Below are 14,430 nucleotides of genomic sequence, written 5' to 3'. Positions count from 1 at the left end.
AACCCAAATGAGGCAGAGTGCTTTGGGCTCAAATACATCATTGTTATTCCATTTCATTCAGATCTTTTAGACATTACAACACAGAGCACCACTTGGGTGAGATTTACAATTGAAGATTCCCCCTCAGTGCTCAGGGCGCATTCCTCTTTGTCCCCTACCTCTGACATATAGGTTGGCCGGAGCAGAATAGCGGGTGCCATCACTATTGGTGGCCACGCACTCGTACTTCCCCTGGTCGGACTCTTCGCTCTGCTCGATCTGGAGGGCACCTGGGTGGGATGAAAGTTTTGGTGGCACGAAAAAAAAAAAATGAAATCATGGGTTACGAAGGGTCTCAAGGTCGGCCGCGACAGACAAAAGCTTTGCTGATTGCGATGGCGGGCCTGTGTACAGTGGCTCCTATCACGGCACTAGGTACACGTGTCTCTCGTCCAGCGCGGGTAACCCGGCCAGAAAGGGGACTACCGCCCGTGTACGGCCCCCGACTGTCATGGACAGCTTCTGGCACGCGTGATCTCTGCAGCCTTCTCGTGTGCTGATGTCATCATACTTCTATCACTGTCAGACTGAATGAGTCAGTATCTCTCAACTGAATAAGGTGACAGTGCATCTCGTACCATTATAAAGCTTTTCTATTACTGAATTTTTCTGCAATTTCTTTGCTTTTTTCAATATCGTCTTCCAAAAATGTCTGTGAATATTTACTCAAAGGTGTTCATTTGTATTGCTGAAATTGAATTCTGAGAACATTAATAACACAAGTCTGTTGTACCGTAATAATCAGTGGTTCTGCATGCAGGCGAATGAGCACTTTGGTCTGGCGACTTAATTTCAGCCAGGTACCGTGATTCGGAAAACAGCAGGGGAAGCACTGGATTAAGCAGTGAGTGACGGTGACCACCTTTAAAGCCTTTGGTTTTGTTGCAACAACCATGCTTTGTAATCCAATGGATACACAGAGAAACTTTCAACTGCAAAGGGAGTTTCGTCACAATAAGAATAAATGACATTGTCTTAAAACGTAAAACATATTGAGGGGGTTCTGGGTAAAGGCGGGTGCGAGCCCTGGGATATACAACAAATTCACTGGACTGATCAATATGGAAATGGGTGGAGCTGCTTCAAAGGAAGCATGGAATAAACAAAAGAGGATTACAATATACAAAAGCAGCATAACAAGAGGGAACAGTTAGAAAAAAACCAAAGCTATGGGGTTTTAGCATAATTTTACACTGAAATGTACCGTAAGTGGGAGATTCTATGACTTCATTTAACAGAAGCCGTTGAAAAAAATGCAGCGTTTATTAAAAAAGGGGGAAAAAAGAAAATGCTGCTTCGATATAAGAAAGAGAAAAAAAACCAAAAACAAATAAGCACAGTGATTAATTCAAACAAAATATCACCGTCAATCTCAAAACGTTCCACATGCAAATTTCTCCAAGAACAAGAACCACTTTCCGGGACAAACTCACAACCTCCAGACAACCCTTAGCTGAAAAATAAAATGCATTTGTATTAGAGAGCAAAATTCAAAATGGCGGCTTGAGCCCGCAAGAAATGCACACGACCGCTGGCACGGCTGAAAGGGACACCCGTGAAAATCCACCAACGGGATCAGCAGTGCGGTGTCACGAAACCCAGGAAAAACGTCACGCGCGCCGTACCGCTTCGCCACTCGAGGCACATGGGCAAAAAATGACCAAAAATGAACAGGAGACACCCAACGGCCTGGCACACACTCATCATTTATCCAATACCGCACCCTGAAGAATAAAAACAGTCAAAAAGTGTAGCGCCCCCTCACCCAAGAAAAAGCAGAAGAAGAAGGAGAAGAAGAAGAAGAAGAAGAAAAAAAAAAATAGGTGGAAGAAAAAGCACCGTAGAAACTTTATCAAAAAAGTAGTTGTTTGGGCTTTTTTTTGTAGAAGTTAGAGGAAAGAAAACAGATGGAAGTAAAAAGTAAAGCAAAGAGAGAAATTACTTTGTTGGGGGGGGGGAGTAAAAAAAAAAGGAAGAAGCAGAGGGGGAGGCGATGTCTTCGGCATGCTTGTGTGAATCCACACCACCTGGGTTCGTAGTGCTGAACAAGAAGAGCTAAGGGAGGGGGGGGCGCAAAATGCTGGGCTGTTTTAGCTGGACAAAAAACAGGGACACATGAGTCATCGTGACTGGGCTATGACCAAAAAGAAAAAAAAAACAAAAATGAGGAAAAAAATTGATATGCTTCTTCAGTTCATTGTAAGCATATCTACAACTTAGATTAAAAAAACTCTCCAAACAAAAAAAAAAAAAGGAAAAATAAAATCAAAGAGGAAATTAAGAGCAGGATCAGAATGAAGAGGCAATGCAATTAACAGAAGGGACTCGAAATAAGGACTGAGGATGTTGGGAATTAAATGATTTTTTTTTTTTTGTTTGGGTAACAGGACAACAATGGAGAGGATGGGGAGACAGCAAGAATGAAATAATTCATTCTATGGACATTAGTTCAGCACTCTTACCTCTTATTGGCGTACCACCTGGGTGGATAATATGAATGCAAATAAGATTAGAAAGAAGAGGCATTAGTACGAGGAGAAAGGTGCTGGGGCTTTGGAAGAAGAATCAAATTAGATTTCACAGAGTACGTAAATAAAGGTACTAGAAGAGAGAGAGAGAGAGAGAGAGAACTTGATTTACTCTACTGGCAAAACAGGATTATCATAGGTAGCACTGGTAGGTCAAACAGCAAGTTGTACAGTGTTGCTTCACAAACGAGGAGCCATTTTGGAAACTGGCTTGGCTTCCGGTGGGAAGACTAAACAGAGACGGGCCTTTAAGGAGCCGCGATGTGAAGAGGAGACTTGGTATAACCTGGAAGCCTCTGACAACCCTGAACTAAACCCTAAAGAGCTCCCAACCACGGGAATGTCACATCTTTACGGCACACTGGATTGACAATGCGCACGCATATGGCACCAGCCTTATAATTCAGGAGAGAGAGTCAGATAAGCACCACAAAAGTGGAGGCTGATAGGAAGACATTGGCTGTTTAGGTGGGGGGATGTATGGGGGAGGGTGGGGGGTGGGAAGGTGTTGTGACCAATACTCGATCATATCTGGGTGACACCGTGTGCTTTACAAAGGTATTTCTGGGACTAGTACGACAACATCTGTGTGAGAGTGTGTGACTAGGGCTATCAGCTGAGACTGCTAACTGTTAGTAAAATGCATGCCATGCATTTTAATAGTAACTTGAACATGGAAATTAGTGGGGGTGAAGTGTGCTTCAGAACTAAGCACTTACCAAAGGATTCTGGAGATTTAAATACGGAAAGAAAAAAGACAGCATAGAAATATTATTATATTCCTTTAGAACTGGGCACAGAGTTTTCAGAATAAAGCTTTATATACTCTACGTCACACGTGATTAAATGAACTCTTACATTAATAGAAGGTTAATTTACACAGTACTGCCGACAACAAGCAAAAGGAAGGTTAACAAGACGATTTAACACAGGACAGTTCAGAAGCTGAGGATTCTGGGAAGACAGGAGATTAAATTGCTCAGACTATATGTGAATCATTACTAGTGAAAAGTTCACAAATTTTCACAGGAAACGACAACAGCTGAATTATATTTAAGTGAGCGTACGATGTAATGTTATTGTTATTAATTTTAAGCAATTGCTGAAACATAAATACAGAGCAAAATTTAGAAAATGGGGAACTGAGGAGGGGGGGGTATTAGGGAGACGGTGATGCAAAGTCCACCGGCCAGCAGGGGGCTCTGTGCTGGGACCATAACCCCCTGCTGGTGGGTGGAGTCTGCAGCAGACGGCATTGGCAAGGAGAAGCAAAGGCTGGAATCTACACCAAAAGCAGGGACAGTAGATCCAGGTATAACTGAAGGACTGGGGAAGCTGTTACGCGATCTCACACACTACTGTGGCTACTGACTGTCAGGAAAATTCCACTAGAGAAAAAAAATTGATGTATACGTAATGCAAGATGGTTCCCAGTAGTTTTGTTTGAGAAAGAAAAAAAAAACCAAAAGTATTAGTTAGACAGTTAATATCCAAACATCTAATTATTTGACTAAAGTACTGAGAAGTATTTAACAAAACAATTCATTTTGAATTCACTGCTTAAGTTAGTTGGCAATTTGCTTGTTTTTATTTTGTATTTTGAATAGTTAGTACACCACGGGTGCGCTTTCAAGAGTTCTGAAGGAAGCCCAATGCAGAAAATTTGTTCTTTTATGGGAAAAAAAAGAAGAGGAAGAAAGTAAAAAGAAAAGAAAAATGGATCCGTCAAATACTGCAAAAATGCAGTAGAGGGGAAAAAAACTAATAAAAAAATACAGTCACAGCAGTGAGCAATGTGTAGTACAACAAAGCTGCAAACACACAGATACACACACATTCACACATGCACATACGCGCGCATACACACGCAGACCCACACGCACACACGCGCGGCACCCCATGAGGCATGACATCATCGTAGACGGGGACGGCACACGCCAGGTAAACAGAAGGAAAAAAAAGAAAAGGAAAGGACAGGGGGGGCAGTGGCAATACCCACGTGTCAAAGCAGAACGAAAGAGACGGACGCAAACCAGAAGGACGCTCCGGGGCGGGGGGGGGTCGGCGGGGGCGCCCTACCTGAGCGCAGCTGCTTGATGCGCCCGTTGTTGTTGGTGGTATTGACGGGCAGGAAGTCCTTGAACCAGGAGATATCGGGGTCGGGGTTTCCGCTGGCGGCGCACAGCATGGTAGCCGTGCGCGTCCGCTCCACCACCTTCAGCTGGGGGCCCATGTCGATGGTGGGGAACCCCGGGGGTAGCTGGTCCTCTGGAAGCACATCAGAGCCACACGCGGGTCAGCACTGGGGGGGCTCTGAGTCAGTGCTCACCAATTGTCCACATCCAGACCCACCCCCCCCCCCCCACTGACAATATCTATCATGAAGGGGACCCCTCCCCCAAAGTTTTTGACTTTGTGTTGCTGATGGAATTTGTCCTTGGGGGGGGGGGGAGGACTGTTGGGGACCCCTGATCTGTGTATTGCAGGTAACTATGTGAACTATGAGAAGCAACAATGTTACAAATTTACGAACATTTGTAAATGACAACTTATGGAACCTTCTAGATTTTACAGTCATACTCGTATTTGCCCAAAAAGCTGGGAATGGAGCCCATAACCTTCTGTTTTTCATGAGTTAAATGCGGATAGTTGTGCTGATAGGTAAAGACACTGGGTCTAGTTTCTAGGCAGAATCGGGCTTTGATATTCCCCCACCCAGCCAGAAAACTTTCAATGGGCGGCTCTCTCACAGCCGACAGAAAATGAAAAATTTGCTAATTCTACCCACAACCATGTTCTCTAACTGTATTTATTTTTTGTGCAATACACATTGTTGTTACAGTACATTGCCTGGACAAAAAGTGATTTCATTGTATTGGATTGACCTGTTGACCTTTTATTCTGTTTTCAGCTGGAAAAGCTTCGGCTGCCAGGTAAAGCTGAGTACAAACGGCTCAGAAATGGCGCCGTTCTGAGAAAGAAAGCCGGGGTTTTATTAACGGCTCCCCGTTATCCATCAGCGTGGGTACGGGCAGCGAGAGGACACTTTGAAGTTCCTCCTCACGCGTCTTTAACCTTGACAAATATTGCTCTGCTCCGCCATTTTCCGTGTCCATGTCTAATACGCCCTGCTCTTTTAGTAACTTAAGACTCCCTTGATCTCTTTCAGATTTTCAACACTCGATAAATGGAAACTGCAGAAACGGCCACAGCAGCGCCGCGGACGCCGCGGCGAGCAGGCCGAGCCGGCTAATGATGGAGAGCATAAGACGACAGATGAAAGCAGATGAATTACACGTTGCAAGATGATGTATCTGTTATGCCGGACACATTTCTCTGCAACAGGGACCATGAGGCTGCTGGAGATAATAATAAGGCCGACTGGACACATTCATATCCCAAATGGCAATGTCACGAGCACAAATGTGAAAATTATGAGCGTATGTGAATCACGACCTGTGCCGTATTAAAATTTTCTATGAATGGTGATCCCTGTGACCCTTACCAGGATAAGAAGCTGGAATATGGATGGATGGATGGATGTATCGATGGATGGATGTATCGATGGATGGATGGATGAATGGCCAGCCATATTGAGAGGTAACAGCAAAGGTGATCTTGACAGAACGTCCAACAGATACTGTGATGTGAATATCGTTTAGCTGTATGAGGTCTCTTAGTCATCATTTCTGCTAGGCAGTGATTTGAGCGACGCCATATTGCTCATTGTTATGTTTCAGGTTCAAATGCCGGAATGTGGCCTTCAGATAAACCACATCAAGCCTGCTTCTGTGAGGAAAGCCCACGGAAACAAAGCCAGCGAATTAAATCGCCTCTTGTTTGGCCAGACCTGTTAGTTCGGCGTGTGTGCTGGGGAGGGACGCTGGATTTAAGGAGCTTTACCGCCCCCTTTTTAACGTGGATAATTAAATCCCCTTTTCTCTCCGGCACACAGAGTGCTTCTGAATCCTTTACCGCGTTGAATTTATGGGAGGCATGGTAGGACGACGACATTTAACTGTCTCTGTCAGTGGAGCCTGTATTCCCACTGTGGCTTTTAGACACGCTTTCTTCAATTCATCTGCTGACTCGCTAAGAAAACATTCATTTATTAAAAAAAGAGAGAGAGAGGGAGAGACGCGGGCACCTTATCGCTCACCTATCAGTCAGAAGGAAGCTTCTATTGTATTTTTCTCATAGCCGACGGAGACACAGGCCATCATTCGGGTTAATGTGGAGAATAACATGTTATGCTGACGTTTTCGGGGTAAGCTAGACATCACTATTACTGCCACGTCAGAACTATGGGTTGTTGGCTCATGCTTGGGGGGGGGGAGGTGGTAACTCTGCTGCTGTAATTAATCGGGAAAGATCCACTAAAAACAGAAAAGATTCCCACATGCAAAAATGAGAGATTGTAAGACTCTTCTTGTAGGTCTTACAAAATGCCTTGCTAAGCGACAACAGTAAGACAGCCTTTGGTGTGGTCTCTGCGATCCTACAAGGTTAGCCATCTGGACGTGGATTCAAACTGATCGCGTTCGGCGCAGCTAGCAATTAGAAGTACGTTTTTGTATTTAATGGCACGCCGAAAAATGATTACGGAAAAAGAAATTGCTCTAATGTACATAACCGTTGTAAGCCAGGGGGAGATATTGTCAGGAGCTGTTTCTGTGATTCTGCGTTGCCGTGGTGATTGATTACCAGCCTTGCTCCCAGAGACACCTCAATTAATAAAATCCAGCTGTGGCCGATTGGACTGATTACCCCATTAGGGATAAGTAGGGCCAGCTGGGTGGGTTCCAGAATCGCGAAGGACTTGGGGGAAGTAGAGGTGATAGTCTCTCGCTGCACTGTGCTGAGAGCAGGTCCCCCGTCCCTGTCTGTGTTGTATCGTTTAGTTCAGGGTGCCTTGACACCCATGTACCATTTACAGACCCTCGATGGGGGGGGGGGGGGATGCCAGCGTCAGAGTGGGGGCTGCTCATTTCAGCACGTTCTCCACATCTCGAGCTCTCTGCTGCGATTGGAGGACGGGCAACCGTCGACTCTATTAACATCTCGGGTTACGATCAATCACGCCACGCACAAATGGAAAGAAGTGGCCGATGATATAGCAGACGATGGAGGCAGGGACCGAGGGAGCCTCCCGGTGCCACAAGAGAGAAAAGACAAGGCGCGAATCGTCTCTGAGCATAGATAAATAGCTAGATCCGTGTTTCCCAATCCGATCCTTGAGGACCCACAGACAGGAGCAGGGAGCAAAAACGTGGACTGTCTGGCAGGAAGTACGGAGGGAGCAAAAACGTGGGCTGTGGGTTCCTGAGGACCAGATTGGGAAGCACAGAGCTAGATGATACGCCTCACTTGCGCTTGCCTTATTGTGAATTCCAGTTAAAACCAATATGTCTTATCAATTAGCTTAAAATCTGTCTGGAGACAGCTGAGATGAAGTGCTCTCTTCAGCAGTACAGTTACCAGTAAAGCACAGCTTCTATCTGTAAGTCTCAGCAGGAGGGCAAAATCAGGCCAAAACACACCAGGCATATGGATTATACTGATAATACTCCTATCAGCAGGGGGCAGATGGAAGGCCATGCATTGTGTAGCCAGGTTCAGGGTTCAAAACGTCAGGATACAGTGTCTTGCAGAAAGCAGTATGTCACGTGCTTGTACACATGCAAGGGGAAAAACCATTTCTACTGCATCAGATGCAGATAACACATTAATTAAGCATCACATTACAATTTTACTCACCATGCATGTGGCACGGCACAGCGTTTTAATGCACTTATTAAAGACGCAGCTGCTATTTGGGCCCCAGTAAATGAATTTGCTTAATAAATAGTAACAAAACACCAACGTAAGAACCCGTATGAGTGATTACAGTGGCTGTGGAAACATCTGTCGTTCACTTGTGATATAGTTACTATGTATCATTAACACTGCAGAGACAAAACTCTGATGAATAAATCACGCAAACAAGCTAGCACACGTATCCACCTCTTCACAGCGTGGCTTTAGATTTAGATTTGTGCACATAATACGTTCATTTAGGGCTGGGAACGCTTGATTCGCAAGCATGGTAGAACCTGACGATAATAAAAATGATACGAATAAATAAAAAAAAAAACACTTTGATTATAATCATAGATTCGCTGTAAAGAATAAGGTGACAGAGAGAGCCAGAGCTGAAGTTTTGGCACTTAGTTACCGTATTCAAATGTAAGGCAATATTAAAAGGCTGCTCTTTAGGGCAGACAATTATGTGAAAATTGTAAAACTACTCCCAGACCTTTAAAAAAAGTAAATAAATAAAATTTAAAAAATCGATGACATCACAAAACACGGGAGGGTGATGACTGACATGCCTGGTTTGGTTTGTGGTTGAAGCGCGGTTGGAAATGAACCTCGAGGGGCAGGTGTGAATGAAAAGCGCATGTCTCCTTATCTGCTTGAGGACCACGGCCACACGGCTGCTGCCAGTTATCTGAGATTCGTAAATCCAGTAAAGAGCACAATCATACTCTAACTTATCACGCTTCTGTAATCACAACTGACAGATATAACTAATATGCTTCATGGGAAGACGCTAATCAAATGCAGCTAATTAACTCACTATGGTCTAGACCGAGATTAAAATCAGATTAGCTAATGTTTACCCAACTCGCTCATTTTCTCCTCCCTCCCCCCCCCCCCCCCCCGTTCCTCCATCTACCAGTGAGTGTGTTGGGCTTAGTTTACATAAATCAGATTTTCTGGGAGGTGCTAATTCCATTATCTCTGTGGGACCATTTAATTAGCGCTGTGGGATAGTAGGGATGGTATCGGACTGGCATCGTATCCTGGATGTATTCAGGACAGATTCTGGAAAACAGCAGAAGCCGATATCTAAAATGAACAGATCGGGCTTTTGATGGGCGTATCAAATGGTGGTCTTTTTATTCCTGCCAGATCTGGAAAAGATCGACGGCAAATATATAGTGTGATCTTGCCTCATTCAAATCCCTTTGTCTTATTCATAAAACCACCCGGGAGAGCATCCCATTCCATGAAGTCGACGGTACTTCCCATGAAAGGCATTTTCCATAAACAGTATACGAGTATACTTCTAAAAGACCTGCTTGAAATCTTCTGTTTCTGGCAAAAAGGATTTCAGGAAATAGGGTTTCTGTCAAGGACTTACAAAATTAATACATAGATCTACCCATTTCTCATTCTGGCTCCAATTCCACGGCACAAAGGGATTGGATTCAGCCTGTCCACCCTTCCCTCTCCTGGCCTAACCCTTACATTTCAGGTTATTTTGGTGAGAAAAGCCTCCAGGGTCATAACAACATGTATTTGTCAGTTGATTCTGGTGGATAAAATCTCCTTGCAAATGGCAGCGCGGTGGGGAATGCGGGCTGAGGCACCATGTCTCCCACAATGCTCTGCCCCGAAGACAGATCATTACGGGAGAGAAATGGGAGAGATTCAAACGTGGCATCTAGTTGTCGTAGGCAACAATCTTCTGCACTTTTCAGCAGTAAGCCAAGCTAAAGGGCACTTTAGTCATATTATTTGAATCCTTTCAACACAATGCTTTTGCTGGGGACAAAGGACAAACGTCTCCTTTCGAGTGACTACAATAAATGCTTATTTACTCTTCAGGGCTAAACCTCTAAACTACTTTAGCTCGTCCGTCAATCAAAAGTGTGCGACATGGATTTTATCTGTCGGAATCCTTTGAGTTTCAAAATCCACTGCTGCCATTTGGGCTAAATTTCAAGGGGATGAAAATGCACCATGGTTCCTATCTTATGCCAATGCTGTATGTGTGTGGGGATTGTCTTTGTTTTCGTGGACATGTTTTGTGTTTAGAGCTCGCCTCCAAAAATCAGAGGATCTCACAATATTTTGGACAGACAAACGAGTATTTCTTTTTGCACCTCCTCATCGGTCATTTAAGTAACAATCCTTATACACATGAGCACAGGAGCAGCATCACAGGAGTGTGTGAACTGATTTGCAGTATGACTGGTGAGAAATCAGCAACAGTTTGTTATCACTGTGTGTGTGTTTGTGTGGTGTGTGTGCGGGGGGGGTTTGCACACTCCATCAAAAGAAAATCTGGGGCAACATGACCAGGATGCTCAAAATTTGCCAACCTGCACCGCCTGGTCACAGTTTAATAGCTGACATGTACTTCAGTCTGTCAATTTCATAACGCTACAGGGAAGGAGGAGGCAAAAGACAAAAGTAACAAGGAGTATTAAATCGAGATAAATTTCTGCAGCAACCGTAATCATTTTCGTTTGGAAATGTTAATGTCGTCCAGGAGCACAATAACGCTCAGTTAATACCTCCATTGAGTGGTGGCCGATTCCTGTCTCTGCAAAATGTGAGTCTCGGCCTCAGTTCAGCTGATGTATTCAATTATGTTTTCTTTGGCAATGGAGAGGGAGCTGGTAATTAAGCTTTTGTTTTCCCTCTAACAGAATTACTCTACCAAATGTAAGAGCCCTCGATTAACAACGCAGCCAGTAATTTCCATTTTCTGCCAGTTCAGTGATGTCATTCCTCTCCCCCCTTCCTCTCTCTCCCTCCCTCTCTCTCTCCCTCCCCTCCTCTCCCACCCTCTCTCTCTCTCTCTCTCTCTCTCTGTCCTCTCCATGCTGCTGTCTCTCCACTCACCTTACCATTTCTCTTTTCTCTGCTAGTAAAAGCTTGTCTTCCCTGTTTTACTGCGCTCCCTGATAACGTGTTCCTGATCAATTCATCTCAGGCCTATCTGTGACGGACAGGCCAGGAAAAAAATCTTAGAAGTGTCTCCTGGAAAAATAAAAATAAAAAAAATAAAAAAGTCCTGCATCCCCTTCAGCTGCAAAAAGCAGGGGAACAACATCACCAAGCTTCCTCCAGATTACATCCCTCCATCACTGTCCTCGCAGCCATATGCACAGCTATAATTTAATACCATTTTTATATTACCCTGGTGTTGTTACCATTCAGTCTTATTTTTCTGCCCTAAAGGGGATAAAATGAATTCAGACAGCAATACACAAACAAATAAGCAAAATAATATATAAGGTAATGTGGAGATTTTTAAACAATCAAACATCCATGTTTTTTTGTGGCTTGCTACTGATGGGTTGAAATATCGTTACAATAGATCTGATAAAACCTATAAACAGACATTTCCTAATGCGTCAGCTGACGTTTCTGTGCTCCCTGCTGATAATCCTAAATGCTTTACTGATGGTTATGCAGCGTGGAATTTCACTAAATGCCAGGTTACCGCACAGGTACAGCAAAATAAATCAGAGAACAGTAAGCGGAATCCAAAATAAAATAAAATAAAATAAAAATAATAAAATGCGCAAAATGCAGCAAGCAAGTAAAATGAGACATTAGAGTGATTAAAGTCATCGAGTTTTCAGACTGTAGTATAGCAGCTTCAGTAAAATATTTCGGGTTTTAGACTAGCGGCAACACTGCGCGTGAATTAAGATCCCTATTAGCAGATACCGGTTTGTTTGATTACGTTATCAATCTGCTGCTGTAACAGCACACTCAGCAAAACATTATTTCCATGTGTATTCATGTACATTTTATTTAAATCATACATACAAGTTACTTACTATTCACAAATATTTAATCTGTTAATAGTGTATCCTTGTATTTGCTCTGATGAAAGAATTCTAATTATCTGACAAGGACAGGCGTCAAAATCTCCATGGCCCATCTTTTAATGGGAAGTGCTCGGGAAGGCATTCTCGTCTTATCTCCGAGGCTTAAACCTGCCAATGTCACCCTAGCAGAGCTCTGGATCTGCTAACGATTGATTTAGTTAAACCGGCGAGCTTCTGGAGGATGACCCCTGACCTCTAAAGCAACCAGAGTGAATTAGCAGATACTCAGGAAGCCCGCAAGCTTTATGATAGAGACATGTATCCACAATGTAGTAATAGGCCGTGCATGCCAATCAATAGCCTCGGCAAGCTATCATTTAAAGGAGTATAGTCATCAGAAAGTGCGATGGCTTAGGTTTGCTAGCTGTGGACCATGGGTGTTTAAATATGCATGAACATACACCATTTCGGATTTAACAATATTAACATGTGCACAGTTTCGGTTCACAGTCAAATCTATCTAGGGCTACTCCCGTCAAAGTAAAGTGCCTGGTCTTTGACTGATTCCCTCTTTGTCGGCGCGGTCTGATCATGGGGGGGTGGGCCTCGCTTCTCTAATAGAGACTACCTCACTCTCGCTCGCGGTGCACTGGGAGGCCGCCAGTGACAGCATGGCTTCCTGCGATGGCAGGAAACGGCGAGGGAAGTGCTGCTGGGCGGCTGTTAGTTCATCTACGACGTTAGCCGATGATGGGAAAGCACTTTCTACAGACAGCAATAAAAAGCAGCCCCTATTTATTAAAGGGCAGGGGGTGGGGGTAATGAATGCAAACACAAGGACGACGACAGGAACGATAACAGCGACAGTCTCTCTTGGTAATTCACAACTGGGTAAGGAAAAAGAACTTTCTTGCCTCGAAGCCATTAATTCCTTTAATTTCTGAAGGCACGTCTGAAGTCATTAAACAAGACTGCCTGGTCTAATCAAGAAAATCAAGTACTCTTTACAGCTGCTTAAATTCGTTTTCCCTCCTGTTGCCTTGGGCAATATAGGATTTAAGTTGTGAAATTTTGTTCTTTTGTTCGTTAACGATCCTAATGTATCAGTGCTGACAACAAGACTAGGCATTCCATTACAAATATGTGCAGACATTCCACTACCACAGGAGAAAAAAATCCAACCTCAGCTCTCTGCAAACACTGTCTTGGTGAAAAATGGTATTTCTATTCTAGCTTTTGAGGGGTCATTTCCTCTGCAAATTCCCACTTGATTTCATAATTAATTGACTGCTGCTTATTTGTTATTAAAAAACCTGAAAAAAATACTGAAGATTATGGGAGTCCATTGCCAAGCTGATCAATTCATCGTTCTGTGTTGTAGTCTCCAAAGGCTCTTTCCCAGGCAAACAATCCACATCAAGCCCTCTCTTCTGACATGATGGAAGAAAATAAAAAAATATGAAATTGACAGAGAGAAACCAAAATAGCGATGTAGTCTATGACTGGTCTTCCATCCATCGATCCTTCTTTCAGCCGTTCACCTCAGCTGGGTAGGGATGTAGACGTGGTCTTTAATGTTTATGTATTTAACAGTAACAAAACAAAACAAATCTTACACTAACTGTGGTTTGTTCTCGTATTTCAGACTTGAAAACAAATCTTTTATAAATGCCTGCTACCCATCTCAAGATGATCCCTCACAGACAGATGGGGTCAGTAATCGACAGAAACTGGACCTAAAAATAGCACAATATATTTATATTATATATAAAATTGTCCCACCCACTGTTCAGTAATGAGTTATGTCAATTACCATGTTAACAATTTACTCATTTGGACCGTTTATTAATCCCTTACAAATTTGTTCCCATATTTGCTTGGATGAAAGATTTTGATTCTCCAACAAACACAAAACATGGAATTAATACTTATTAATAAAATAATTGCCTGCCGTGTCATGTAGTTATTCATATTGTCCCGGGGCCTGCTCATGCACAGAAGCCTTAATGCGCCTTAAACTATTAAAACATGCTAAGTGCCATCAGACCTATTTCAGTTTGAAGTGTGATCAGCCAATCACAGAGAAGCTATCCCAGCATCCGGGAATCTTGCTCTAAGCTTCGTCTTGCAGTATAGTAGCCCTTGCCATTATTCCGTGTATGTAACCCTTTGTGACATCACAATGAATGGTAACCAAGTGTGTTTCTGCCCTCAAGTGGCGCCATCCGTAAACAAAACGGATGACCCGT

General features: G+C 43.5%; 1 protein-coding gene across 27 annotated transcripts in view; it reads right to left on the bottom strand.

The window, feature by feature from the left end:
* Positions 1-14,430, bottom strand: part of LOC111842609 (protein tyrosine phosphatase receptor type D) — a 363,307-nt gene that overhangs the window by 60,462 nt on the left and 288,415 nt on the right. For 15 of the 27 annotated variants that reach the window (XM_072697614.1, XM_072697617.1, XM_072697608.1 and 12 more), the window contains exons 12-15: positions 4,647-4,835; positions 3,287-3,295; positions 2,502-2,519; positions 159-269 (exon numbers count right to left, since the gene is read on the bottom strand). In XM_072697614.1, coding sequence (XP_072553715.1) covers positions 159-269; positions 2,502-2,519; positions 3,287-3,295; positions 4,647-4,835 — 327 coding nt within the window. Of the gene's footprint in view, positions 1-158; positions 270-2,501; positions 3,296-4,646; positions 4,836-14,430 lie in introns of those variants that run through there. The other 12 variants (XM_072697609.1, XM_072697611.1, XM_072697613.1 and 9 more) reach the window with 2 other exon arrangements.

This window comes from Paramormyrops kingsleyae, chromosome 12 (assembly GCF_048594095.1).
Source record: "Paramormyrops kingsleyae isolate MSU_618 chromosome 12, PKINGS_0.4, whole genome shotgun sequence".
In the NCBI taxonomy this organism is placed as follows: Eukaryota; Metazoa; Chordata; class Actinopteri; order Osteoglossiformes; family Mormyridae; genus Paramormyrops; species Paramormyrops kingsleyae.
The sequence above is the reverse complement of the archived record's forward strand: the minus strand, read 5'-3'. Positions and strand labels throughout refer to the sequence as shown.